Source organism: Vipera berus (genome assembly GCF_964194415.1).
Source record: "Vipera berus genome assembly, chromosome: Z".
NCBI lineage: Eukaryota > Metazoa > Chordata > Lepidosauria > Squamata > Viperidae > Vipera > Vipera berus.
In genome coordinates, this window is record NC_138205.1 from 2683875 (window position 1) to 2709071 (window position 25197).

Sequence of the window (25197 nt, forward strand, 5' to 3'; positions counted from 1 at the left end):
TTAAACATGCAAAAAAAAAAAAAAGGAAATCAGTCTGGTGGAGTTTCTAGAACATTCCTTTCTGCAACGGATACTTTTTCCTTCCTTATTCAGGAAAATATTTTTTTTGGGGGGGGGGTTTCTTGCACACACCAACCCGTCCTTCCCTCCCTGCAATGTCTCACCTAAAAATAGCTGAATATCCCTCACCCCCACCCCCCTAGTCTTCCTCCCGCTAATTTTTTTTTGGCAGAAAAGCAGATTCCCCCCCCCCCAACGTTATCAAAACGTCATCCAATTAAAGGCAAAATATCATCTTGGCTTGACCCGTTAAATGGAGACGCTGTTCTGGATCAGCGAAGGGTTGAGGTAGTGATAACCAATGGGCAAAGCTTGGTTTCTTTCCTCGATTTCTTCAGAAATTACCGCCAGGCGCTTCTGGAAATGAGAAATGAGTTTTTGGGGCTCTTTCTCGATGAAATGTTCTTCAGGATAGTGGCCCAAAGGTCTCTGGAAGAGAAGAAGACGAAGAAGGTCACCTACGGCAGAGCAAATGTTATAGGGTTTCCTGCCTGAGCAGGGGGTTGGACTGGATGACCTCCAAAGTCCCTTCCTAACTTTATAATAATAATAATCTTCAAACATGCTATCCACATGGTAAACGGTGGTTAACAACCCAATAAGTCAGGCTTGCCAACATGCTCAAATGCAAACCTGGGGATCACACAATGCTCTGTTTTGTGTCTCAGTGTTAATACCACTTTACAAGGCCTTGGGAAGGCCACACTTGGAATACGGCATCCAGTTTTGGTCACCACGATGTAAAAAAAGATGTTGAGACTCTAGAAAGAGTGCAGAGAAGAGCAACAAAGAGGATCAGGGGACTGGAGGCTAAAACATGTAAGGAACGGTTGCTGGAATTGGGGATGTCTAGTTTAATGACCAATGCATGGCCTTTGAACCCCAGGATTCTACAGCCAAATGAGTGGGCATTGCTGAGCGTTCTAGGAGGAGAATAGACGTATCTGGGAATGGGTAAACCTGGGAAAACTTCATGTGTACAAAACATGGGACTCAGAGGACCTCAACCCTACCCCTTCAGGAATAAGGTCATCATTCTATTTTGCTCCTCTGTCTCTCTTAGCACCTTCTGACCCTTAAGTCCACTTACCAGGTCTCCTGGCTCGTAGCTGACGATGGACAGCAGAGACAACAAGGCACAGGTGGAGTTGACTTCAGGAAAGGTCTCCAAGATGCTTTTCAAGGAGGCTGAGCCTTTGACTGTTGGAGGAGGCTGCCTCAAAGTGGCCGGCGTGTTGGGCATCCAGGCGGCAAAGTCAAACTGTCACAACACACAAGGAACCCCAAATTAGAAGCTCTGCAGAAGTTGCGACAGGATCTTGGCCGTGTGCCCAGCAAATGGAGAAGAGCGAAGGCAGGAACGGGGGAACTCAGCACGAAAGATAAGGTTGTCCCCAAGGAGACCAGAAGTAGAAAGCCATCAAACAAAGGTTGAAAGGCAAGGTTGGAGCAAGAGGCGACCCAAGGAAACCAAAATTAGACGTTCTACAGAAGTTACAACAGTATCTTGGCTGTGTGTCCAGCAAATGGAGAAGACCTAACGAAGGTTGAAAGGCAAGGTTGGAGCAAGAGTCGGCCCAAGGAAACCAAAATTAGACCTTCTACAGAAACTAGGGCAGTATCTTGGCTGTGTGTCCAGCAAATGGAGAAGACCTAAGGCAGGAACGGGGGAACTCAAACGTGAAGAACAAGATTGTCCCCAAGGAGATCAGAAGCAGGAAGCCATCAAAGTAAGGCTCGAAGCTAAGGTTGGACCAAAACCAGACACCAGCGGTTGTGAAGACATTAATGCGAGGCTAAGTCATCTTTAGAATGCAAATTTGAGGTCGCACCCAGCCCTCGGCCATCGAGAGCTCTCAGTAGAAGAGCTTGGAAACGAAGCCTGTTTCGTCAGACACGTTTTTGGGGATTCTTTTCCACACAGGAACCCCGAAGCCCAGTTTGAGTGCATTGCGTGGGTTCCAAGACACTGTTTCCAAAGGCAATGTTGTGACGAATCTCCTGCCCTCACAGACAAGCAGAGACTTCTTTCTCTTCTTCTCCTTTCCGGAGATGCTGATGGATGCTCTCTGGCAGTTGCCGTACCTTTAAGAGGTGTGGACTTCAACTCCCAGAATTCACCAGCCAATTCTGGGAGCTGAAGTCCACCTGTCAGAAAAGTTCCCCAGCCTTGCAAATCTTACTTAATCCCATGGCAAAGGATGAAAATTAAAAAGAAAGGCAAAAAAAACAACTGCTTGCCGAAGATATCTCCTACCTGTCCACTATTGACGGCTGAGTGTCGTGCCGAGCAGTTGAAGATGACCATAGTCAGGAACTTGATGAGCTGAGCTTTGCTTTCCAAGGTGGATGGGACACCTGTTGGCGGTGGACAGGACATTGGGCATGGTCCAAAGAAGTTACATTGATCAGGAAGACAGATGACAGTTGCCGTATAATTGGGGACTCATGAGATATAGGCAAGCAGGTGACACTCTATGGAAGCGTTCCTCAACCTCAGTCAGTTGAAGAAGTGTGGGCTTCAACTCCCAGAATTCCTCAGCCGGGCTGGAGAATTCTGGGAGCTGAAGTCCGCCTCTCTTAAATTTACCTGGGATTAACCTGGAATTCAGGAGAAACTTCCTGGCGGTGAGGACAATTAACCAGTGGAACTCCTTGCCTCCAGAAATCGTGGGCGCTCCATCACTGGAGGTTTTTAAGAAGAGGCTAGAGACGGTCACTTGTCTGAGATGGCAGAGGTTCTCCTGCTTAAGCGGGGGACTGGACTAGAAGACCTTCAAGGTCCCTTCCAGCTCTATTCTGTTCTGTTCTGTTCTGTTCTATGTTATATTCCATTCCATTCCATTCCATTCCATTCCATTCCATTCCATTCTATTCTATTCTATTCTATTCTATTCTATTCTATTCTATTCTATTCTATTCTATTCTATTCTATTCTATTCTATTCTATTCTATTCTTTATTTCTATTGTTCCTTAATTCTATTCTATTCTGTTCTGTTCCGTTCCGTTCCGTTCTATATTATATTCCATTCCATTCCATTCCATTCCATTCCATTCCATTCCATTCCATTCCATATTCTATTCTATTCTATTCTATTCTATTCTATTCTATTCTATTCTATTCTATTCTATTCTATTCTATTCTATTCTATTCTATTCTATTCTATTCTATTCTATTCTATTCTATTCTATTCTATTCCTTATTTCTATTCTATTCTATTCTATTCTATTCTATTCTATTCTATTCTATTCTATTCTATTCTATTCTATTCTATTCTATTCTATTCTATTCTATTCTATTCTATTCTACTCTACTCTACTCTACTCTACTCTACTCTACTCTATTCTATTCTACTGAGGTTGAGAAACACTGCTCCATGGGGCTCAACGAACATCTGGATACCTACATCTGCCGAATCCCAACCAAGCAGTGGCCAGTTCCTGACGGTCAAGATAGCTGAAAACACCACACAAGAGCCACACCCACATACTGCAAATAGAGATAATTCCCCCCACTCGGAGGAGATGGGATGGAAATCTCATAAAACGTTGCATAGGGGGACATTATATTACATAACGTCTGCATCTCTGAGCACGTCAAGGATGGTGGACCATATAGCCTATTCTGACAGATGTCCAAACAAGGGGTATATTATTCAGTTTGGCTTGTCCATCTAATTTCCACTTCTCTAGAAAACCAAGTATTTGTGTAGAGGAGGGAAGGGAAGCACCAATCTCTGGTGGACCTAACACCTTCTTCCACAAGACAAGTTACTTTGTCTGCTCAACAGAGGACCGTTCTGGAACCCAACCAAGTTGAGAAGCTGTGGAGGAAACCATCTTGCTTCCCTCTGTTTGGATCTGACCTTCCAGCTGAGGAATTCAGAGAGCTCCTCAAGAGGGACTAGGATGGTGGCAAATCTTACCTGAGGATTCCCTGCTCAGGAAAGCTTCGGTGAAGATCTCATGAATCCAGGCTTGTAGCTCAGGATCCTTCTTCACGGCATCGTCTGATTTGTAGTAGATGTCAACGATGCCAGAGACAAATCTGAAAATTAACCGAAGCAAAAGGGAGGCACTGGTGATCCTAAGTCCCACGGGTCTAATGACAACGGCCCAGAGAACAGAAAACCGACAGATGTAGCCATGCAACGTTGGACTGTGGAGAAGCTCCGTTGCTGATGTTCTCTCCTCTGAGGACGTTGCGAAGAGAGGGGAGACTTCCAGAGGTCCGTAAGACCCAAGAATCCTGAAGGAGGCATCTGGCAGAGCTCTTCAGAAACCACCTGACCACACTAAATGGAGATTCATAGATCATCCTGGTCACGGTTGTCCCAAAGGTGCATTTTCAAGAAGCAACTGGACTCTGTTTTTCCTTGAAGACCTTTCGCTTATCACCTAAGGAGCTTCTTCAAGTTCTGAAGAACCGATCCCCTTTTCTCTGAAGAACTGAAGGAGCTTCTTGGATGAGAAGCGAGACCTCTTCAAAGAAAAACAAAGGAAGTCCAGTTGCCTTTGGGATTTCTGACCACACACACACACACACACAAGAATCTGAAAGTCTTCTAAACAAGTGGAGACTGCTCAAGGAATGGGGAGAGTGCCACGAGGCCAAGAATTCTGAAGGAGGCATCTAAGATACCTTTCCAGTATCTGAAAGTCTCCTAAACTGGTTTATCTGTTTGGATAAATATATATATTTTTTAGCTTGACAGGTGGTTTCCTTAATCATCAGCTTTGCTAATTACAGAGGGGAATTAACTTTTGGCTCCAAGGAATCCATTCGGCTGATTTGGCAGAAGCACATCTGGAAAATGAAAAAAGTGACTTCAGACTTCCGCAATTCATACCTTCCACCCCTGAATCCTCGGGGAACAATGTGCGATTTCCTTTTGCTTTGATCAGCCTCGTCTTTCTTCCCATTTCTTCCCTAGGAGCCTGTGAGACAGACGTCCTGGTAGAGCTAAAATTGCTTTGATTAAGACGGGCTACGCAGTGTTACAATAATTTAGGTCAAAGTAGTTGTAGCCACATGTGGGGTCTCGTCCTGGGTCTGGCCGACTGCTGATGGTCGTGCAGAGCAGTTGTCCTCCTGGACACAAACGTTGAACCAAAGTCCGCGCTAGGCTTAATTTTGCAGCTCGCAGTTGCATTCTATTTCCTGTGTTTTCGCTAAGCTGGCTTGTTTCAAATATATAGAGAGCGTCCTCTCGTATGGTATTGTGGTTTGGTATGCTGGTCTGACAGCCGCGGACAGGAAAGTATTACAGAGGGTAGTGAGCACAGCACAAGACATTGTGGGCTGTCCCCTGACACCGCTGGATGACCTCGCCAGGGCTCGTTGCCTTGGAAGAGTGAGGAAGATTCTCAGGGATGACTCACACCCTGGACGGTATCTCTTTACTCTCCTACCATCCGGTAGGAGATATAGGAATATAGCCAGCCGTACCAACAGGCTGAAAAATAGCTTTTATCCGTGGGCTGTTAGGCTTTTAAATGGGACATAATCTCTGTGAACGTATGCAGAATTGACTTGGGAGGCCGGTGTGTGGTGTAGTTGATTCACATGGTGTGGTAGGATGGAGGGTTTGTTGTCACTGTGTGTTGGGGGGAGAGAGCACGGGGGGGGAGGCTCAGCTAATCTCAATGTACACATGTACTTTGACAATAAAGGTTTTATTTTTATTATTATTATTATTATTATTATTATTATTATTATTATTATTATTATTATTATTATTATTATTATTATTATTATTATTATTATTATTATTTTTAGAACACAAGGACTGGAACAGCAAGAAATAGGAAACTGGAAATAGCTGATGGATGTGGGTTCCGATGTACACGGCTATGTGTGGAAAGTTATGTTCAGCGAGAGGTCAGAAAAAAATCAGCAGAAGTCAGCAAAAGTCAGCGGACCATCTTGACTACAGTCTTAGAATGAGAAACGGTATAAAGGGTCGGGACTGGACCTGATTGATTTGCCATTAGCCTATAGCTGTCCTTTTGGAATCTTGCTATTGCCATGTGAATGGAGGTAGTGACAGATTTTATTTTCCTGGGCTCCAAGATCACCGCAGAGGGGGACTGCGGCCAAGAAATTAAAAGACGCTTGCTCCTGGGGAGGAAAGCCATGGCAAATCTAGACAGCACACTAAAAAGCAGAGACATCACCCTGCCGACAAAAGTGCGCATAGTCAAGGCTATGGTCTTCCCAGTTGCAATGTATGGCAGTGAAAGCTGGACCATAAGAAAGGCTGAGCGCCAAAGAATTGAAGCCTTTGAACTCTGGTGCTGGAGAAGACTCCTGCGAGTCCCTTGGACTGCAAGGCGATCAAACCGGTCAGTCCTAGAGGAGATCAACCCTGACTGCTCTTTAGAAGACCAGATCCTGAAGCTGAAACTCAAATCCTTTGGCCACCTAATGAGAAGGAAGGATTCACTGGAGAAGAGCCTCATGCTGGGAAAGGTTGAGGGCAAGAGAAGAAGGGGACGACAGAGAAGGAGGTGGCTGGATGGAGTCACTGAAGCAGGAGGCGTGAGCTTAAAGGGACTCCAGAAGATGGCAGAGGACAGGAAGGCCTGGAGGAACGTTGTCCATGGGGTCGCGATGAGTCGGACACGACTTCGCAGCTAACAACAACAACATCATCATCTATCTATTTGTCTATCTATCCAACCATCCATCCATCATCTCTCCCTCTACCTATGTGTCTCTTTTCCTATCTATCTATCTATCTATCTATCTATCTATCTATCTATCTATCTATCTATCTATCTATCCATCCATCCATCCATCCATCCATCCATCCATCTTCCATTTTATGTATCTATATATGTATCTATCTATCATCTATCTTGAGCTTAAATGGACTCCAGAAGATGGCAGAGTATAGGAAGGCCTGGAGGAACGTTGTCCATGGGGTCGCGAGGGGTTGGACACGACTTCGCAACTAACAACAAATTGCCATGTGGTCCTCATTGCAATGGGTTATTAATGTAAGTGCTGTTATGTTATTATGCTATGTTCCAAATCATTAGCAAAATAAACTCTGAATCTGAAAGTCAGAATGATTGTTTTGTGTTGCTGTCCCTCATCTTTTCCACTGGGTTTTTCCACGACACCATTGTCAGGAGCTTGATCAGCTAAGCTTTCCTTTCCAAGGTGGATGGAACACCTGTTGGGGGTGGACAGGACGATGGGTATCGTCCAACGAGGTTACACTGATCAAGAAGACATATGAAAGTTGTCGTATAAGTTGGGACTCATCAGACTAGGTCAGGGGTAGGAAACCTTGGCTCTTTTATGACTCGTGGACTTCAACTCCCAGAATTCCTCAGCCAGCAGGCCTGGCTGAGGAATTCTGGGATTTGAAGTCCACGAGTCATAAAAGAGCCAAGGTTGCCTACCCCTGGACTAGGTAGTACTCTGGTAGAGCTAAAGCTACTTTGATTAAGATGGGCTATTAAGACAGGTGTCCCCAACCTATGGGCTGTGGCCCACAAATGGGCTGTGGCCTCTTGGCCAGTGGGCCATGGAAATGGCTGGCCAGCGCACACATGTGTACGCATACTCTCCCCCTCATTTGCGCTAGTGCCCGCGGCCCCATTTGCATGCACGCAGGCGTGAATGTGGCGGCTAGCACCAAGCAGGTGTACACGGCCCCTTAGTGCATGTGTGAATGGGGCCGCTAGCTGCCATGGGGGGGTGCGGCCATTCACGCATGCACATGCCACATGCACGAATGGAGCCACTAGTGCCACACCAGTGTACATGGAGAGAGTTTGCTGCTCTCCTTCCCTTCGGGCCATGAGCCTGAAAAGATTGGAGACCTCTCTTCTAGATCAGGAGTCCCCAATCCCCGGGCTGTGGACCAGGATCGGGCTGCGGCACGCCAGCAACCGGGCCACACTAGCAAGCAAAGTCCCATCCGCAGGGTGTAGGCAGTACACAAGACCAGGCACCCTCCAATCTGCGGAAAAACCTCTCTCCACGGAACCAGTGGTCCCTGGTGCCCAAAAGGTTGGGGGCCTCTGCTGTGTTACAATATTTTAGGTCAAAGTAGTTGTAGCCTCAAATGGTGTCTGTTCCTGGGTCTGGTTGACCTTGCAGGGATGACGTTAACAAACATCTCCACCCGAGGACTTAGCGTCAGTTAAAAGTCAGTCATGGGCCACCATAAACATGTAACTTGGGGCAACTGAGTGGGTCTCTTTGGGGGGGACCCCCATTTGCAAAAAAGGAGGGAAAAGAGGTGTTTTGGGGGCGGGGAGTCTGCAGTGGTGAAGCTCCATGGAGACGTCAAGCTGTTCTGTCTCAGTGGAAGGTTCTAGCATGCCAATCTAGAACCGATCATGAACTAAGGAGAACCATCCCAACAGTGAGGACAATTAACCAGTGGCCTTCAGAAGTTGTGGGGGCTCCATTGCTGGAGGTTTTAAAGAGGAGATTGAAGGACCCTTTGTCTGAAATTTGTCCGGTGACCCCCTTTTGCAAAGTCCACGGGGAAGCCAGATTCGCTGAACAACCGCGGGACTAACTTCACAATTGCAGTGAACCACTTAACAACTCTGGCAAGGATGGTTGTCCAATGGGGCCCAACCTATTTACTACAACCAGCCTACAAAGCCCTCAGGATCCAAACCAACCGCACACAGCCACCCAGAGACAGCACCGATTCTCAACCGTCCCGCGCGATCCCCCACTCTCACCGGCAGTTCACCTTCCATTGACCCTGACCTGATGCAACTTCCCCATCACAAGAGCCATCAAAAGACTCTCACTGAGGAGACTCAACACCTGGCCTGTCACAAGACCCGCACTTGACGCACCCACACCTGAAGCCCTTGTAAACCGAACACCGACCCTGACGTCCCCCCTTAAACTCTGCTGAAGAGGTTACCTAACCTGGCGACGAAACTTTTGGAAACCAACCCACAAATGTGGAGAACGAGCCTTCACCCTTACTTAACGATTGTCCTGCTTACCGATGGGAATTTTGGACTCATAAATTGAGGACCACCTGTACTTCTTTTCCAGCTAGGTTGGATCCATGTTTGATCCTCCTGAAGTCCAGGGAGCCCACCAAAACACAACTACCCAAAGCTCACTTACTTCTCAATGGCGGTCCAAATCTTCATCCCATCGTCCCGATAGTAGAAGTTGGGCAAGGTGGAGACCCCTCTTTCTTCAAGGTCATCGGGGAGGCAGAGGGACGTGTAGTTGGAGGCTGCTGCCCCCTTGGCTAGCAGTTGCAACATGCCATCACGACCGGTAGCTGTGGCCTGGAGAAAGGGAGATAGGAGGTCAACCGCCGTGAAGACTGATTTCTCTTCTAGGAGAAGCTGAAGAGGATCTATCAGCTGGTATGAATGGGGCCAGTTGACTTGGGAGCAACCTACTGGGTCCTCCTGTCTTCCCATGAGGAGGTAAAGATGGGATCCTTCAGTGCTAGTGATAGAAACTGAGGGAACTCATCCCTTGGGGATCTGTCCAGTAACTGCTGGTGGGTTTCCAATTTGTCCTTCTAGACTCTCATTGAGATCTTCTAAATTGTTTGTTGGTTCCTCGGCTACATTTCTGATCTGTTAGAACAGGGGGGATCTCCAAAGTTGACAACTTCAAGACATGTGGACTTCAACTCCAAGAATTCTTGAGCCAGCATGGCTGGCTGAGGAATTCTGGGAGCTGAGGTCCACAAAGTTGCCCAGTTTGGAGACTCCTGGATTAGAATGTCCTGGTTTTCGACTAATTCTGTATCGCCAACTACTTTTAGTAGAGTCGTATTTTTACCTCTCTCTGATTAAGAAGTGTTTTGTAGACCAGTGTTTCTAAGCCGTGGCAACTTTAAGGCGGGTGGACTTCAACTCCCAGAATTTTCCAGCCAGCAAGGCTGACTGGGGAATTCTGGGAGTTGAAGTCCAACATGCCTTAAAGTTGCCAAGGTTGAGAAACACTGGCTTGAAGGATCCTGTAGAGCAGGGGTCTTCAAACGTGGCCTTTGATGACTTGTGGACTTCAACTCCCAGAATTCCTCAGCCAGGCACGCTGGCTGAGGAATTCTGGAGGTAAGTCCACAAGTCATAAAAGGGTCATAGTTCCCTCACACTAGTTGAGGAATTCTGGGAGTTAAAGTTTACAAGTCATAAAGGGGGCACAGTTCCCTCACGCTGGCTGAGGAATTCTGGGAGTTGAAGTCCACAAGTCATAAAGGGGGCATAGTTCCCTCACGCTGGCTGAGGAATTCTGGGAGTTGAAGTCCACAAGTCATAAAAGGGTCATAGTTCCCTCATGCTGGCTGAGGAATTCTGGGAGTTGAAGTCCACAAGTCATAAAAGGTTCATAGTTCCCTCATGCTGGCTGAGGAATTCTAGGAGTTGAAGTCCACAAGCCATCAAAGGGCCAAGTTTGAAGACCCCTGGTGTAGAGAAATGGTGATGAATGTTAAAGACACTCAAACAAACAATGTTTCAAATCGAAAAAAGAAGTCTCAATAAAAAGAAAGTTGGTTGGTTTGGCAGCCTCCAGAATGTGCACGTGTGAAGTTGTGTTCTCTGCTGAACTCTTGATGTAGACTCAGCAGGCCAAAACTTTTCTGTGGTCAAAATATCTCTTTGTTTTGAAGATTCCTTACCTTATCGAAAACCCCGCCAGGCTGGATGAGATTGGTCCGGGCAAGTGTATTAATATGGAGGGTGTAACGAGTATGTGGTATCAGGAGCTAAAATAAAGAAAAGAGGGAGGGAGGGAGGGAGGGAAGGAGGGAGGGAGGGAGGGAAGGAAGGAAGGAAGGAAGGAAGGAAGGAAGGAAGGAAGGAAGGAAGGAAGGAAGGAAGGAAGGAAGGAAGGAAGGACAGACAGAAAGAAGGGAGGATGGGAGAAAGGGAGGACAATAGAGAAGGAAGGAAGGAAGGAAGGAAGGAAGGAAGGAAGGAAGGAAGGAAGGAAGGAAGGAAGGAAGGAAGGAAGGAAGGAAGAAAGGGATGCTGATTAGATTTCACCAGGGAATATAACTTGGGGAATTCCGAGAGTTGGCGTTTCCCCATCTTAAAGGAGCCAAGTTTGAAAAAACAGCCCTGCAGACCCCAAAGGTGTGTATAAGGCCACCCTGGCTGGGTGGTCCCAGAGTCCCCGGCTTCTCCAAACCTCTGTGGGTGCCATCCCAGGTTGGTTTTGAAGGCAACAAACCCATTTTCAGAAGCAGAGCCAAGAAGCCGACTCTCCCGACGTGGCCTCAGGACAAAACCGGCCGAACCCTCCAGATGATCTCTGGATAACCCCCAACAGGTGCCCGAGACCTGGGACAGGCGGGCAGCCTGGTTCTCCAGACGATTACCTTGTAGATAGGGTGGCACATCGGGAGCTGCCGAAGCGTCGCCATGGTGTAGACCTCACAGTGGAAGTGGGCCTCCAGAAGGTGGGTGAGGACCTCATGGACGTGGAAGTTGGCCATTCGCACCCAGATCTTGGCCAGCGTCCAGTCCCACTTACGGTCTGTGGGCAGGAAGATGGGGGTCTCCAGGCTGTGGGTCTGGCTCAGCTGGGAAGAGGGAGGAGAAACAGGAATTCAGCATATTCAGCCTCCTCCTCCTCTCCTCAAACCCCTCCATTCCCTTCTAGCACTGATGACGTTCCCTAGTTGGGTCATGAAACGTCTGCAAGAAAACCACCAAGCTCAGAGAGCACCAAGGACCCCACAGTCCTTCCTTCCTTCCTTCCTTCCTTCCTTCCTTCCTTCCTTCCTTCCTTCCTTCCTTCCTTCCTTCCTTCCTTCCTTCCTTCTTTCCTTCTACCACTGATAACATTCCATAGTTGGGTCATGAAATGTCTGTAAGGAAACCCCCAAGCTCAGAGAGCACCAAGGACCCCACAGTCCTTAAGCATGGAATTCTGGGAGTTGAAGTCCACCTGTCTTAAGCATGGAATTCTGGGAGTTGTAGATCACTTGTCTTATGAATGGAATTATGGGAGTTGAAGTCCACCCATCTTAAGCAAGGAATTCTGGGAGTTGAAGTCCACCTGTCTTAAGCATGGAATTCTGGGAGTTGAAGTCCACCTGTCTTAAGCATGGAATTCTGGGAGTTGAAGTCCACCTATCTTAAACATGGAGTTCTGGGAACTGAAGACCAGAAATCTGAAATGTGGACTTCTAGGACTTGAAGACCAGCTACCTCCACCCACCTTCCAGGGGCCAAGGTTGAGAAACAACGATCACCCCTGTTACCTGGATAGCCATCGGCATCAATTGGTCCTCTGAGTTGAGGTACAACAGGCAAATCGGGGCTGCAAGATACTGGTGCTTCCCGTTCAGTTTGCACGTCGGGATGTCCTCCAGGATCTTGTAGTCGGCAATGAAGATGTTACCCTTCTGAGTAGGAGAGAAAGAGATGAAGGAAGACGGGTGTGAATTCAGCCTAGATCTGCAACTCCGGGAAAATCCAGATTTCCCGGTTGGGAACGGAAGGATGCAGGTCTTCTTCTCTTTGCAAACCATCAGAGCAGACCAATCCCATTTTAGAAAGGGGAAAAAGAACATCGAAGAACCTGTTTTGGGTTCTACCATGAATTGGTGGATAAAGCAAGACTTTGAAGACCCATCTCCCCAATTCGGATTCTATCCGAGTTCCGATTTACTCATCCTACAACTCAGATCTTTACGAGGAGACCTCCTGGGGAGGTTGAAACCGCCCCCCTACTCCCCTCGAGCTACAGTTATTCTCCTTTATTGAGTTTAGAATTGGAATAACAAGAGTTGGAAGGGACCTTGTAGGTCATCTGGCCCAGGGGTCTTCAAACTTGGCCCTTTGATGACTTGTGGACTTCAACTCCCAGAATTCCTGCCTGGCTGAAGAATTTTGGGAGGTGAAGTCCACAAGTCACCAAAGGGCCAAGTTTGAAGACACTTAATCTTGTCCAAACAAGAGACCTTACACCAGGGGCCTTCAAACTTGGCAACTTTAAGACGTGTGGACTTCAACTCCCAGAATTCCTCAGCCAGTGTGCCTGTCTGAGGAATTCTGGGAGTTGAAGTCCACAAGTCATCAAAGGGCCAAGTTTGAAGAGCCCCTGATCTAGTCCAAACAGGAGACCTGACACCAGGGGTCTTCAAACCTGGCAAGTTTAAGTCATGTGGACTTCAACTCCCAGAATTCCTCAGCTGGCTGAGGAATTCTGGGAGTTGAAGTCCACACGTCTTAAACTTGCCAAGTTTGAAGACCCCTGCCTTACACCATTGATGCTTGGAAGGTTCTCCAGGGACCCATGGAATGTCCGAGTCCCTCAAACAATCCATCTTCTCCAATGTCATCCGTTGGGTCCACCTATAGGGTTACCTTCAGTTCTGCTTCAAGGGTGGATTTCCCCAAGCAACTGGTGACCATCTCATCCGTCAACGGGAAGTTTTTCGGGATCTGGGTGCATTTCCGGAGAAGGACTGGGTTGACCCCGTTGAGGAACTGGTAGCCAAAGAAATCGTCGTCCATCCAATGGTCCATGACGTATTCTGGATTTATAGAAAGGCTTCTTAGCGAAGGCTCTGAGGGCCTCATGGCCAAGGCTACAGGGGGAGGCATTAATCATAATAGTAGTAAAGTTGGAAGGGACCTTGGAGGTCATCCAGTCCAACCCCCTGCTCAGGCAGGAAACCCTATACCATTTCAGACAAATGGCTGTCCAGTCTCTTCTTAAAGACTTCCAGCATTGGAGCATTCACAGTGAAGAAGGAAACACAGGGAAGCATAGTATACGACGGGCTCCAAAACCCTCATCACACATCTGGGCTCTACAAGCAGTCCTCAACTTATGACAGTATGTTTAGTGACCATTTGAAGTCACAACGGCTGTGGAGAAACGGGACACGGGACCGTTTTCCCCACTTGATGACCCTTGCGGCATCCCACACAGTCAATGGGATTGAAATTCAGACGCTCGGCAACCGACTCGTATTTATGATGGTCGCAGCGGCCCCGAGGGGGAGGGGCTCACCTGATCCGCTTTTGCGACCTTCCGACCAGCAAGGTCATCGGGGGAAGCCAGCTTCGCTTAACGACGGTCGCCTGATCCCCTTTTTGTGACCTTCTGACCAGCAAAGTCAGTGGGGGGAAAAGCCGGCTTCGCTTAACGACGGTCGCCTGATCCCCTTTTTGCAATCTTCTGACCGGCAGTCAGCGGGGGGAAGCCGGCTTCGCTTAACGACGGTCACATGGTCCCCTTTTTGTGACCTTCCGCCCAGCAAAGTCAGCGGAGGGAAAGTTGGCTTCGCTTAACGACGGTGTCACTAGCTTAACAACTTAACAATGATTCCCTTAACGACGTTGGCCAGAAAGATGGTAATACTGGGCCAAACTTAATAAATGTCTCACTTAGCAACGGAAAGTTTGAACTCCATTGTGACTGTTAAGTCGAGGACTAGCTGAGTTGCAAGGGAGAGATTGATCCTACATGTCTTGCGATCGGCCAGGGGTGAATTTGTTTTGTTTTGTTTTTTAAAGGCAAGCAGGGGAAAAAGTAATAACAACAAATAAAGTTGGAAGGGACCTTGGAGGTCATCTAGTCCAACCCCCTTGCTCAGGCAGGAAACCCTATCCCGTTTCAGACAAATGGCTGTATTCCAGCATCCTTGCTGTGTTTCCCTTCCAAAACGGTTTCGAAGTGGGGGAAAAGCAATGCGGGGATGAACAAGCAATGCAGCTCTATCGAAGGAGGAAAAAAGAAGAATATTTGGGGCTCTCAGGGGTGGTTTAGGAAAAGCAAAAAAAAAAAGAAAAAAGCAGGAAGGTGGGGGGAGTAAAAAGCAGGGAAAATAGGAGAGGAATAGCAATTCTCTTCCTCCCTTTCCCCCCCCCCCTAATCTCCGGGCATGATCCAATAAAGCGAAATAAATATTGGGAATATAGGAGAGAAAAAGAAAAATGTTTGTGGCTCTTTCGTCTATAGCTACGGTATCTATCTTTCATCTCTCTCTCTCTCTCTCCCTCCCTCTCTCTCTCCTCATCCATCTTTCTCTCTCCATCCATCCATCCATCCCTCTCTATCTAATCTCTATCTGGCTCTCCATCTCTCTCTCTTTCTCCCTCTCTCTCCTCATCCCTCTCTCTCTCTCCATCCACCCCTCTTTCTAATCTTTCTCTCTCCATTTCTCCGTCATCTCTTCCACCCATCCCTCTCTCTCTCCATCCATCCCTTTCTGTCTACTCTCTCTGTCTCTCCATTTCTCCATCTCTCATCCCTCTCTCTCTCCATCCCCCCCTCTCTATCTAATCTCTCTCTCTCTCTCTATTTATCTCTCCATTTCTCCATCTCTCTCCATCTCTCTCCTCATTCCTCTCTCTCCATCCCCCCCTCTCTAATCTCTCTCTCTCTCTCTATTTATCTCTCCATTTCTCCATCTGTCTCTCTCTCCATCTCTCTCCTCATTCCTCTCTCTCTCCATCCCCCCCCTCTAATCTCTCTCTCTCTCTATTTATCTCTCCATTTCTCCATCTGTCTCTCTCTCCATCTCTCTCCTCATCCCTCTCTCTCTCTCATCCACCCGACCTGCCTCTTCTGCCTGCTTCTGGACCGCCTGGCAAAGGGGAGGCCCACCTGTGACGGGAGTTTTGTGAAACCAGAAGATTTTGCGGAGATCGTCCAGACTCTCCCACGACTCCACCAGGTTGGAGAAGCCCTTCAGCCTCAGTTCGATCTCCCTGCGAAGAAGGACCAGAAGGGGGGGGGGTGAGCGGAGGAGGGCGAGAAGGCCCAGGAGGCCCAGACTCTCTCTCCCTCTCGCATCTATCATCCATACAGGGTCTTGTCTGTCTGTCTCTCTCGTCTACTCTGCCTGCCTACCTGCCTGCCTATCTGTCTGTCTATCATCTGTCTGTCTATCTCATCTATAAATCTGTCTGTCTGTCTATCTATCTCCATCCATCCTATCTGCCCATCCATTCTATCTACAGTATCTATCTATCTATCTATCTATCTATCTATCTATCTATCTATCTATCTATCTATCTATCTATCTATCTATCTATCTATCATCTATCTATACATCCATCCATCCTATCTGCCCATCCATGCTATCTATCTATCTATCTATCTATCTATCTATCTATCTATCTATCTATCTATCTATCTATCTATCTACATCCATCCATCCTATCTGCCCATCCATGCTATCTATCTATCTATCTATCTATCTATCTATCTATCTATCTATCTATCTATCTATCTATCTATCTATCTATCTATCTATCTATCTATCTATCTATCATCTATATCCATCCATCCATCCTATCTGCCCATCCATTCTTTCTATCTATCTATCTATCTATCTATCTATCTATCTATCTATCTATCTATCTATCTATCTATCTATCTATCTATCTATATCCATCCATCCTATCTGCCCATCCTATCTATCTATCTATCTATCTATCTATCTATCTATCTATCTATCTATCTATCTATCTATCTATCTATCTATCATCTATCTATCTCCATCCATCCATCCTATCTGCCCATCCATTCTATCTATCTATCTGTCTATCATCTATCTATCTATCTATCTATCTATCTATCTATCTATCTATCTATCTATCTATCTATCTATCTATCTATCTATCTATCATCTATATCCATCCATCCATCCTATCTGCCCATCCATTCTTTCTATCTATCTATCTATCTATCTATCATCTATATCCATCCATCCATCCTATCTGCCCATCCATTCTATCTATCTATCTATCTATCTATCTATCTATCTATCTATCTATCTATCTATCTATCTATCTCATCTGTACCTCTCTCTCTCTCTCTCTCTCTCTCTCTCTCTCTCTCTCTCTCATCTGTACATCTATCTATCTATCTATCTATCTATCTATCTATCTATCTATCTATCTATCTATCTATCATCTATCTATCTATCTATCATCTATCATCTATCTATCTATCTCTATCAAATTTATAGGCTGCCCATCGCACCATTCAAGGCGACGCTGGGTGGCTTACGGTGCAATAAAAAATAGAGATATAAAAACAATTATAAATATAAAAAGAACAGATTAAGATGACAAAAGATTAAATACGGACGAAAGGGCCACAGTTGAGAGGGGTGCAGCGTTGGGGCCTTCTCTGTCCCTGCACCAATTTCAGGGGTGCAATTAGCGGACACGGCGCCAACAACGCAATCCCACCCAGAAGGCGGCATCCGAAGCCGAAACCCGGGTCCCGACCCGCAACCTCCGCTACTCACGACTTGAGGGTGCGCACAGTAAAGATGGAGGTTTTGCTGAGCGAATACTTTGAGTTCAAATGCAGGTCGTCGGTGGTGTGGGCGTCAACGCATCTCGGCCAGCCCGGGGCGTACTTCTTCCAGCTGTTGTGAGAAAACGCAGCCCAAAAGATTGTTTTTTTAACAGAAACACACACACACATACACAAAAAGACTATGTAACTCCTCGCTACATGACACAATAGGTGCCAAGATTATTGTTGGAAATGAATTCATTCTCTTGTTTGAATGCGCAGCTACAGATGTGAGTTCCCCATTCCAAGCCCCCTTTGTACTGCACACACAAGGACACATGCACATAGACACACATAGGCACGCACACACACACACACACACACAGAGATGGACAGACAGACAAACACATGCACACAGAAATACATAAACTCACAGTCACAGACACAGGCACACAAACAGCACTGAAACACACCGACACACAGTCACAGAGAAACATGCACACAGGGGCACCCAGATACAGACCCACAAACATGCGCACACTGACCCAGACAAGCACCCAGACCCACGGATACAGACACGCAAACACGCACACCCAGACCCACACAAACACACAGGGAGAGACGCACAAGCACGCACCCACCGACCCACATAAACACAACAGACACTCGAAACACACAGACCCACAGCCACAGGCAGGCACATACAGCTTCCCCCCCACACACACAAATGCACAAACGCACAAACGTGCGCAGGCAGACCCACACCAACGCGCAGACCCACAGCCACAAAGATGACCCAGATAAATGCACAAACAAGAAACACACACAGACACACAAACCTGCACGCGCGCACACACACACACACACACACACACACAAACACATTCTGTCCGATCACACTTGTTTCAGATCACAACCTTCGTTCTTCCAGGTGAAGAGTTCCCCCCCCCCCAATTCAGCTTCAAAGGGGAGAAATTGACTTGGAATGCAACCGTTCCCTGCTTGTAGAAATCTAGCAGCTCAAGCCAGTGGCCGTTTCTTCCCCAGAATCCCACTTTTCTGGGTCCTTTTTTGAAGCACTGGGTTTTTGGGGTTCAGGGGAGCAGCTTTGGGGGTCCTGGGGGGGGAGAGAGAGGGGGGTTTGCCTTGCTCACCCGTAGCTTTCCTGCCGTTTGGCCAGCTCTTTCTTGCGATGCTCCAACAGAGAAGAGCTCCCCGCATCGTCTCCGATCGTTTTGGCTGCAGGGAAGGAGAAACGAAGGCCGGTTGGGGGTCAGAGTGCGGAAGTCGCCCCACAAAACTCAGGGCGTGTTTACGCCCCAGGGCCCAGCCGTCTCTAATGAACCAGAGTGGCTGTTGAGTGCTGGAGACTCACGGCACGCTCAGAGGCACTGTTCCAACCCGTTTTACTGGCTAAGTCCTGGATCTTTTAACCCCACGCACCTCAAGCGTGGCACCCGGCGGTATGCCGGATGTAGCTAATCCCCAGAAAGCGAGGGCGCTGGGGATGCTGGTTATTGCTTCATTTAATCCTCTTTCCTCCTCCTAATTTTCCCCAGAACAACAACCCCGTGAGGTGGGTGGGGCTGAGAGGCAGGGACTGGCCCAAAGTCACTCAGCAGGCTTGCACGCCTAAGGCGCGACTAGAACTCACCGTCTCCTGGTGATTGGCCCAAAGTCACCCAGCCGGCTTTCATGCTTAAAGTGGAACTAGAACTCACCGGTTCCTGGTGATTGGCCCAAAGTCATCCGGCCGGCTTTCATGGCTAAAGCAGAACTAGAACTCACTGTCTCCCGGTGATTGGTCCAAAGTCACCCAACTGGCTTTCATGGCTAAGGCGGAACTAGAATTCCCCATCTCCTCGCGATTGGCTCAAAGGCACCTAATGAGCTTTCATGCTTAAGGTGGAACTAAAACTCACAGGTTCCCGGGGATCAGCCCAAAGTCATCCAGCTGGCTTTCATGGTGAGAGCAGAACTACAACTCCCTGCCTCCTGGTGATTGATTGAAAGTCACCCAGCCAGCTTTCCTGGTTAAGGCGGGAGCAGAACTCACCCTTTCCTAGTGATTGGCCTAAAGTCACCCAGCCGGCTTTCATGCCTAAGGCGGCACTAGAACTCACCCTCTCCTGGTGATTGACCCAAAGTCACCCAGCCGGCTTTTATGGCTAAGGCAGAACTAGAACTCACTCTCTCCTGGTGATTGGCCCAAAGTCACCCAGCCTGGCTAAGGTGGAACTAGAACTCACCCTCTCCTGGTGATTGACCCAAAGTCACCCAGCCGGCTTTTATGGCTAAGGCAGAACTAGAACTCACCCTCTCCTGGTGATTGGCCCAAAGTCACCCAGCCTGGCTAAGGTGGAACTAGAACTCACCCTCTCCTGGTGATTGGCCCAAAGTCACCCAGCCAACTTTCCTGGCTAAGGCGGGACTAGAAGTCCCCGTCTCCTGGTGTCGAGGCGATCTGGCTCACCTGCCTTCTCCCCTCCCTCCCTCCCTCCGTCCCAGGTAAGGGGGCGGGGCGGAAAGGCGGAAGTGGACCCACCTGTCCCTTCCCGCAGAGTCAGGGTGCAGTAGCCTTCCAGCCACTGATAGGAGGGGAAGTGGTAGGTGTCCCCCCGGGGCGACTTCACCCGGACGGAGCTGCAGAACCAGTTGTCCTTGGGGAAAAAGAGGTACGGCTCCTTGTGCAGGCGGATCAGGAGGATGGGTCCCAGGTCCTGCTCGCAGGGCACCTCGTATTCGTCCACCTGGAGGCGGGAGAGAATCCCGACAGCGGCTTAGGCGAGGCGGGATGAAGCGTTTGCCAAGCTGGAACGAAAGGACGAAACTTCACCAGCAAGGGGGGGGACGGACAATTCACCGGTGGAACAGCTTGCCACCAGGACATGGTGGGCGCTCCGTCACCGGGGTGGGGGTGGGGGTGGGTGGGTTCTTTTTTGTTTTTTGTGAAAAAGAAGAGATTGCACGGCCGTTTGCCTGACGTGGGCGAGGGTCTCCTACTTGGGCAGGGGGTCAGGCTAGAAGACCTCCGAGGCTCCCTGCCAGCTTCTTATTCTGATTGTAACATTTTGGGCTGTTGGAGCCAAGCGATGGAAATTGTCTCTGCTGCGTCAGTGTCTCTGTGTGTGTGTGTGTGTGTGTGTGTGTGTGTGTGTGTGTGTGAATCTGGGCTTTGGAGGCATCTCGGCTTCTCCTCTGCTCTGCGCCTACAGTTGTCAAATCCAGGCAACAATCACAACATCCAGGTGGGCCTTCCTCTCTCGGAAAGGACTTGTGCGCTCTGGGTGGAGACGAATACGTTGCATTTGTGTGATTTTGCTCCCCGTTGTGAGATTCTGCAATGTTCGCAAATTTGCAACAGAGTCTGTCTGTCTCTCTCTCTCTCTCTCTTTCTTTCTAACTCTCTCTTTCTCTTTTTTCTTTCTCTCCCTCTCTTTTCTCTCTCTCTTTCTTTTTTTCTTTTTCTCTATGACTTTTTTCTTTCTTTTTTCTTTCTCTTCTTTCTTTTCTCTCTCTCTCTCTCACTTTTTCTTTCTTTCACTCTCTTTCTTTCTTTCTCTCTCTCTTTCTCTTATTTTTTCTTTCTTTCTCTCTTTTCTTTCTCTCTTTCTCTCTCTCCCTCTCCTCTCTTTTTTCTCTTTTTTCTTTCTCTTTTTTCCTTCTCTCTCTCTTTTCTTTCTCTTTCTCTTTCTCTCTCCCTCTCTCTCTCTCTCTCTCCTTCTTTTCGTACAATCCTGTCTGATTCTCAGAGACTGCCCAAGCAACACCCCGCAGTTTTTTTGACAAGGCTTTTTTTCTTTCTTTCCAGAAGTGGCTTGTCATTGCCACCTTTCTAGGGCGGAGAGAAGGTGGCTGGCACAAGATCACCCAGCTGGCTTCAACTGCCCCAAGGCGGGATTAGAACTCCCAATCTCCCACTTTCTAGGCGGGTGCCTTCAGCACTACACCAAACTGGTTCTCAGTCTTGTACAAAACAATTAAGAGGGTTGGCTGAAGAGGCCCGATCCACTTGGCGTAATCCCAAACACCCTTGCACAGGAGAGGAGACCGGGACGACGTGCAAAATTCCCTCCCCCTCTTGAAAAAGCAGAACCCTTTGTCCTACCTCCACCTCCAGGAAGGCTTGGCAACTTTTAATAAGCATCAGGAAATTACAAGGCACCCCCCCAGTGTATATATATAAGGTAAAGGTAAAGGTTCCCCCGCACACGCGTGCTAGTCGTTTCCGACTCTAGGGGCCGGTGCTCATCTCCGTCTCAAAGCCGAAGAGCCAGCGCTTGTCCGAGGACGTCTCCGTGGTCACGTGGCCGGCATGACTAGACGCCAAAGGCGCACGGAACGCTGTTACCTTCCCACCGGAGTGGTCCCTATTTTTCTACTTGCATTTTTACGTGCTTTCGAACTGCTAGGTTGGCAGAAGCTGGGATGCGTAACAGGCGCTCACTCTGTTACGCGGCACTCGGGATTCGACCCGCCAAACTGCCGACCTTCTGATCGACAAGCTCAGCGTCTTAACCCACTGACCCACCACGTTCCTGTATATATATGTGTGTGTGTGTGTATGTGTGTGTGTGTGTGTTGAGGTGAGGGGTCCCTGGTGGTCTCTGACCCAACTAGGGAACATCATCAGTGCTGGAAGGGAGTGTGGGAGGAGGAGGAGGAGGAGGAGGAGGAGGAAGAGGAGGAGGAGGAGGAGGAGGAGGAGGAGGAGGAGGAGGAGGAGGAGGAGGAGGAGGACAACGACTGTGGGGTCCTTGGTGCTCTCTGAGCTGGGTGCTTTTCTTGCAGACGTTTCATGACCCAAGTAGGGAACATCATCAGTGCTAGAAGGGAGCGGGGGATTGGATCTGTTGTACATCAACGGAGTGGTTTGCCGCTACCAACTCAGACAAACCATCACAGAGTATACAAAAGCTCAATCGAGCAACTACCAAGAAGAACCCAACACTCCCATCCACACTGAGAGGGCAAGCCACTCGTGTGTAAACAGAGAGCAAGCCCCATCCCTTCCAGCCCTGATGATGTTCCCTAGTCTGGTCATGAAAGGTCCGCAAGAGACCATCTAACACCTCACAGTCCTCCTCTTAGAATAGAATAGGAGCTGGAAGGGACCTTGGAGGTCTTCTAGTCCAGCCCCCTGCTCAAGCAGGAGAACCTATACCGTCACAGACAAGTGACTGTCCAGTCTCCTCTTAAAAATCTCCAGGGATGGAGCACCCAGGATTTCTGGTGGCCAGCTGTTCCACTGGTTAATTGTCCTCACATTCAGGAAGTTTCTCCTTAATTCCAGGTTGCTTCTCTCCTTGATTAGGTGCCGTCTGTTGTTTCTTGTCCTGCCTTCTGGTGCTTTGGAAAATAAATTGACCCCCTCTTCTTTGAGGCAGCCCCCCAAATACTGGAATACTGCTAACATGTCGCCTCTTCCTCCTCCTCCTCCTCCTCTCCACACACCCAACTCCCTTCCAGCTCTGATGATGTTTCCCAGTCTAGTCACGAAATGTCTGCATGGAAAACCCCCAGCTCAGAGCACCAAGGACCCCAGAGTCCTCCTCCTCCTCCTCCTCCTCCTCCTCCCCCTCCTCCTCCTCCTCCTCCTCCTCCTCCTCCTCTCCACAAACCCCACTTCCTTTAGCACTGATGATGTTCCCTAGTTGGGTCATGAAACATCTGCAAGAAAACAAACAAGCTCAGAGAGCACCAAGGACCCCACAGTTGTCGTCGTCGTCATCGTCCTCCTCCTCCTCTTCCTCCTCCTCCCTTTTAGCACTGATGACGTTCCCTAGTGGGGTCATGAAACGTTTGCAAGAAAACTACCCAGCTCAGAGACCACCAAGGACCCCACAGTTCTTCTTCTTCTACTTCTTCTTCTTCTTCTTCTTCTTCTTCTTCTTCTTCTTCTTCTTCTTCTTCTTCTTCTTCTTCTTCTTCTTCTTCTTCTTCTTCTTCTTCTTCTTCCTCCTCCTCCTCCTCCTCCACAAATCCCCCTCCCTTCCTGATGATGTTACCTAGTTGGGTCTGCAAGGGAACTACCCAGCTCAGAGACCACCAAGGACCCCTCAGTCCTTCCTCTTCCTCCTCTTCTCCACAATCCCCCCTCCCTCCTAGCACTGATGATGTTCCCTAGTCGGGTCACGAAACGTCTGCAAGGAAACCTCCCCCAGCTCCGAGAGCACCAAGGACCCCACACCCCTCGCCCATCACGGAACCTCTTTCGAATCCCCCTCCCTCCCTCCTCGCCAGGATGCCGGGAACCCCCTACTCACAGATCCCGGGACGAAATCCTTGCCCAACTTGTCCAGGCGCTGCTTGGCGCTTTCTGCCCGCTCGCCCACCAGGGTGATGGAGATGCTGCTGTAGGTGCCGGCTAGGATCATGTCGCCGGTGGCCACAGAGACCTTGTACGTCGCCATTCGGGAAGCCCGGAGAGAGAGAGAGCTCAGAATGCAGCCGATGGAGAACGAAGGATTCTGGCCAGCCGATGCCTCGAACGGGCTGGGACATGTACAGCAGCCCCTCCCAGGTGCGCCCCACACACCTGTCACGGCGGATAAATTAGTCTCTCTCCCACGCCTTGGGCAAGAAATGGGGCTGTTCTCTGGTTTTGAAGTGGCCGAGCTGTGAATTGGCTGGTTTGGGCTTCAAAAGGAAGACCCACGCGTGCTCTTGAGTTACAAAACCACCTTGGCTCCTGTTTCACCATTCGTTGATTTGTGGCCCTGCCGGCAGGGAGCCACACTAAGCAGGCATATACATAGAATGAAGGCTATTGCTAAGCACATTGATTTGTGCTTCCTAGATTGTAAGCCGCCCTGAGTCTTCGGCGGGATATAAATGGGATTAAAAAACAAACAAACAAAAAACTAAGAAATAGAATAGAATACAATAAGAAATAGAATAGAATTAAAATAGAATAGAATAGAAATTAATAGAACAGAATAGAATACAAAATGGAAAATACAGAATAAAATAGAATAATAAGAAATTAATAGAATAGAATAGAATAGAATAGAATAGAATAGAATAGAATAGAATAGAATAGAATAGAATAGAATAGAATAGAATAGAATAGAATAGAATAGAATATGTTGAATGTTGGAGCATTCACCACTTCTAGAGGCAGGTTGTTCCACTGGTTAGTTGTTCTCACTGTCAGGAAGCTTCTCCTTAGTTCCAGGTTGCTTCTCTCCTTGACTAGTTTCCATCTGTTGCTTCTTGTCCTGCTTTCAGGTGCTTTGGAGAATAGCTTGACTCCCTCTTCTTTGGGGCAGCCTGGAATGCTGCTATCATGTCACCCCCTCGTCCTTCTCTTCGTTAAACTGGACATCCCCAATTCCAGCAGTCGTTCTTTGTATGTTTTAGCCTCCAGCCCCTTGATCCTCTTCGTTGCTCTCAACATCTTTTTTAGTATTCCAAGCGTGGCCTTTACCAAAGCGTTATAAAGCAGTATTAATTCTGCACGTGATCTTGATTCTATCCCTCTGTTAATACAGTCTAGCACTGTGTTGGCTTTTTAGGCAGCTGGATCATATTTAAGTGACTTGAGGGGCTGCCCCAGAGAAGAGGGGGTCACGTTGTTCTCCAAAGCACCAGAGTGCAGGACAAGAAACAAGGGATGGAAACTCATCAAGGAGAGAAGCAACCTGGAACTAAGGAGGAATTTCCCGACATTGAGAACAATTAACCAGTGGAACCGCTTGCCACCAGAAATTGTGAGTGATCCATTACTAGAGACTTTTAAGAAGAGTCTGGACAGCCATTTTCTCCTCTCCTCTTCTCACTTCTCCTGTCCTGTCCTGTCCTATCCTATCCTACCCCACCCTACCCTACCCTACCCTACCCTACCCTACCCTACCCTACCCTACCCTACCCTACTCTATTCTATTCTATTCTATTCTATTCT

The 25197-nt window shown here is 48.2% G+C and overlaps 1 protein-coding gene across 1 annotated transcript; it reads right to left on the bottom strand.

Annotated features, from left to right (window-relative positions):
• Nucleotides 1-309: 309 nt before the first annotated feature.
• LOC308678528 (hydroperoxide isomerase ALOXE3-like) lies at nucleotides 310-23787 on the bottom strand (the record flags this gene model as incomplete). Its single annotated transcript, XM_081345758.1, has 14 exons — nucleotides 23561-23787; nucleotides 19840-20044; nucleotides 18449-18533; nucleotides 17302-17424; nucleotides 15648-15751; nucleotides 13397-13566; nucleotides 12289-12432; nucleotides 11401-11604; nucleotides 10699-10785; nucleotides 9180-9349; nucleotides 3988-4109; nucleotides 2318-2418; nucleotides 1151-1321; nucleotides 310-489 (listed from the first exon to the last, which is right to left on the bottom strand). Exons 1-14 carry the CDS (start codon nucleotides 23705-23707, stop codon nucleotides 310-312), a joined length of 2013 nt encoding a protein of 670 aa, XP_081201884.1. The 5' UTR covers nucleotides 23708-23787.
• Nucleotides 23788-25197: the final 1410 nt, after the last annotated feature.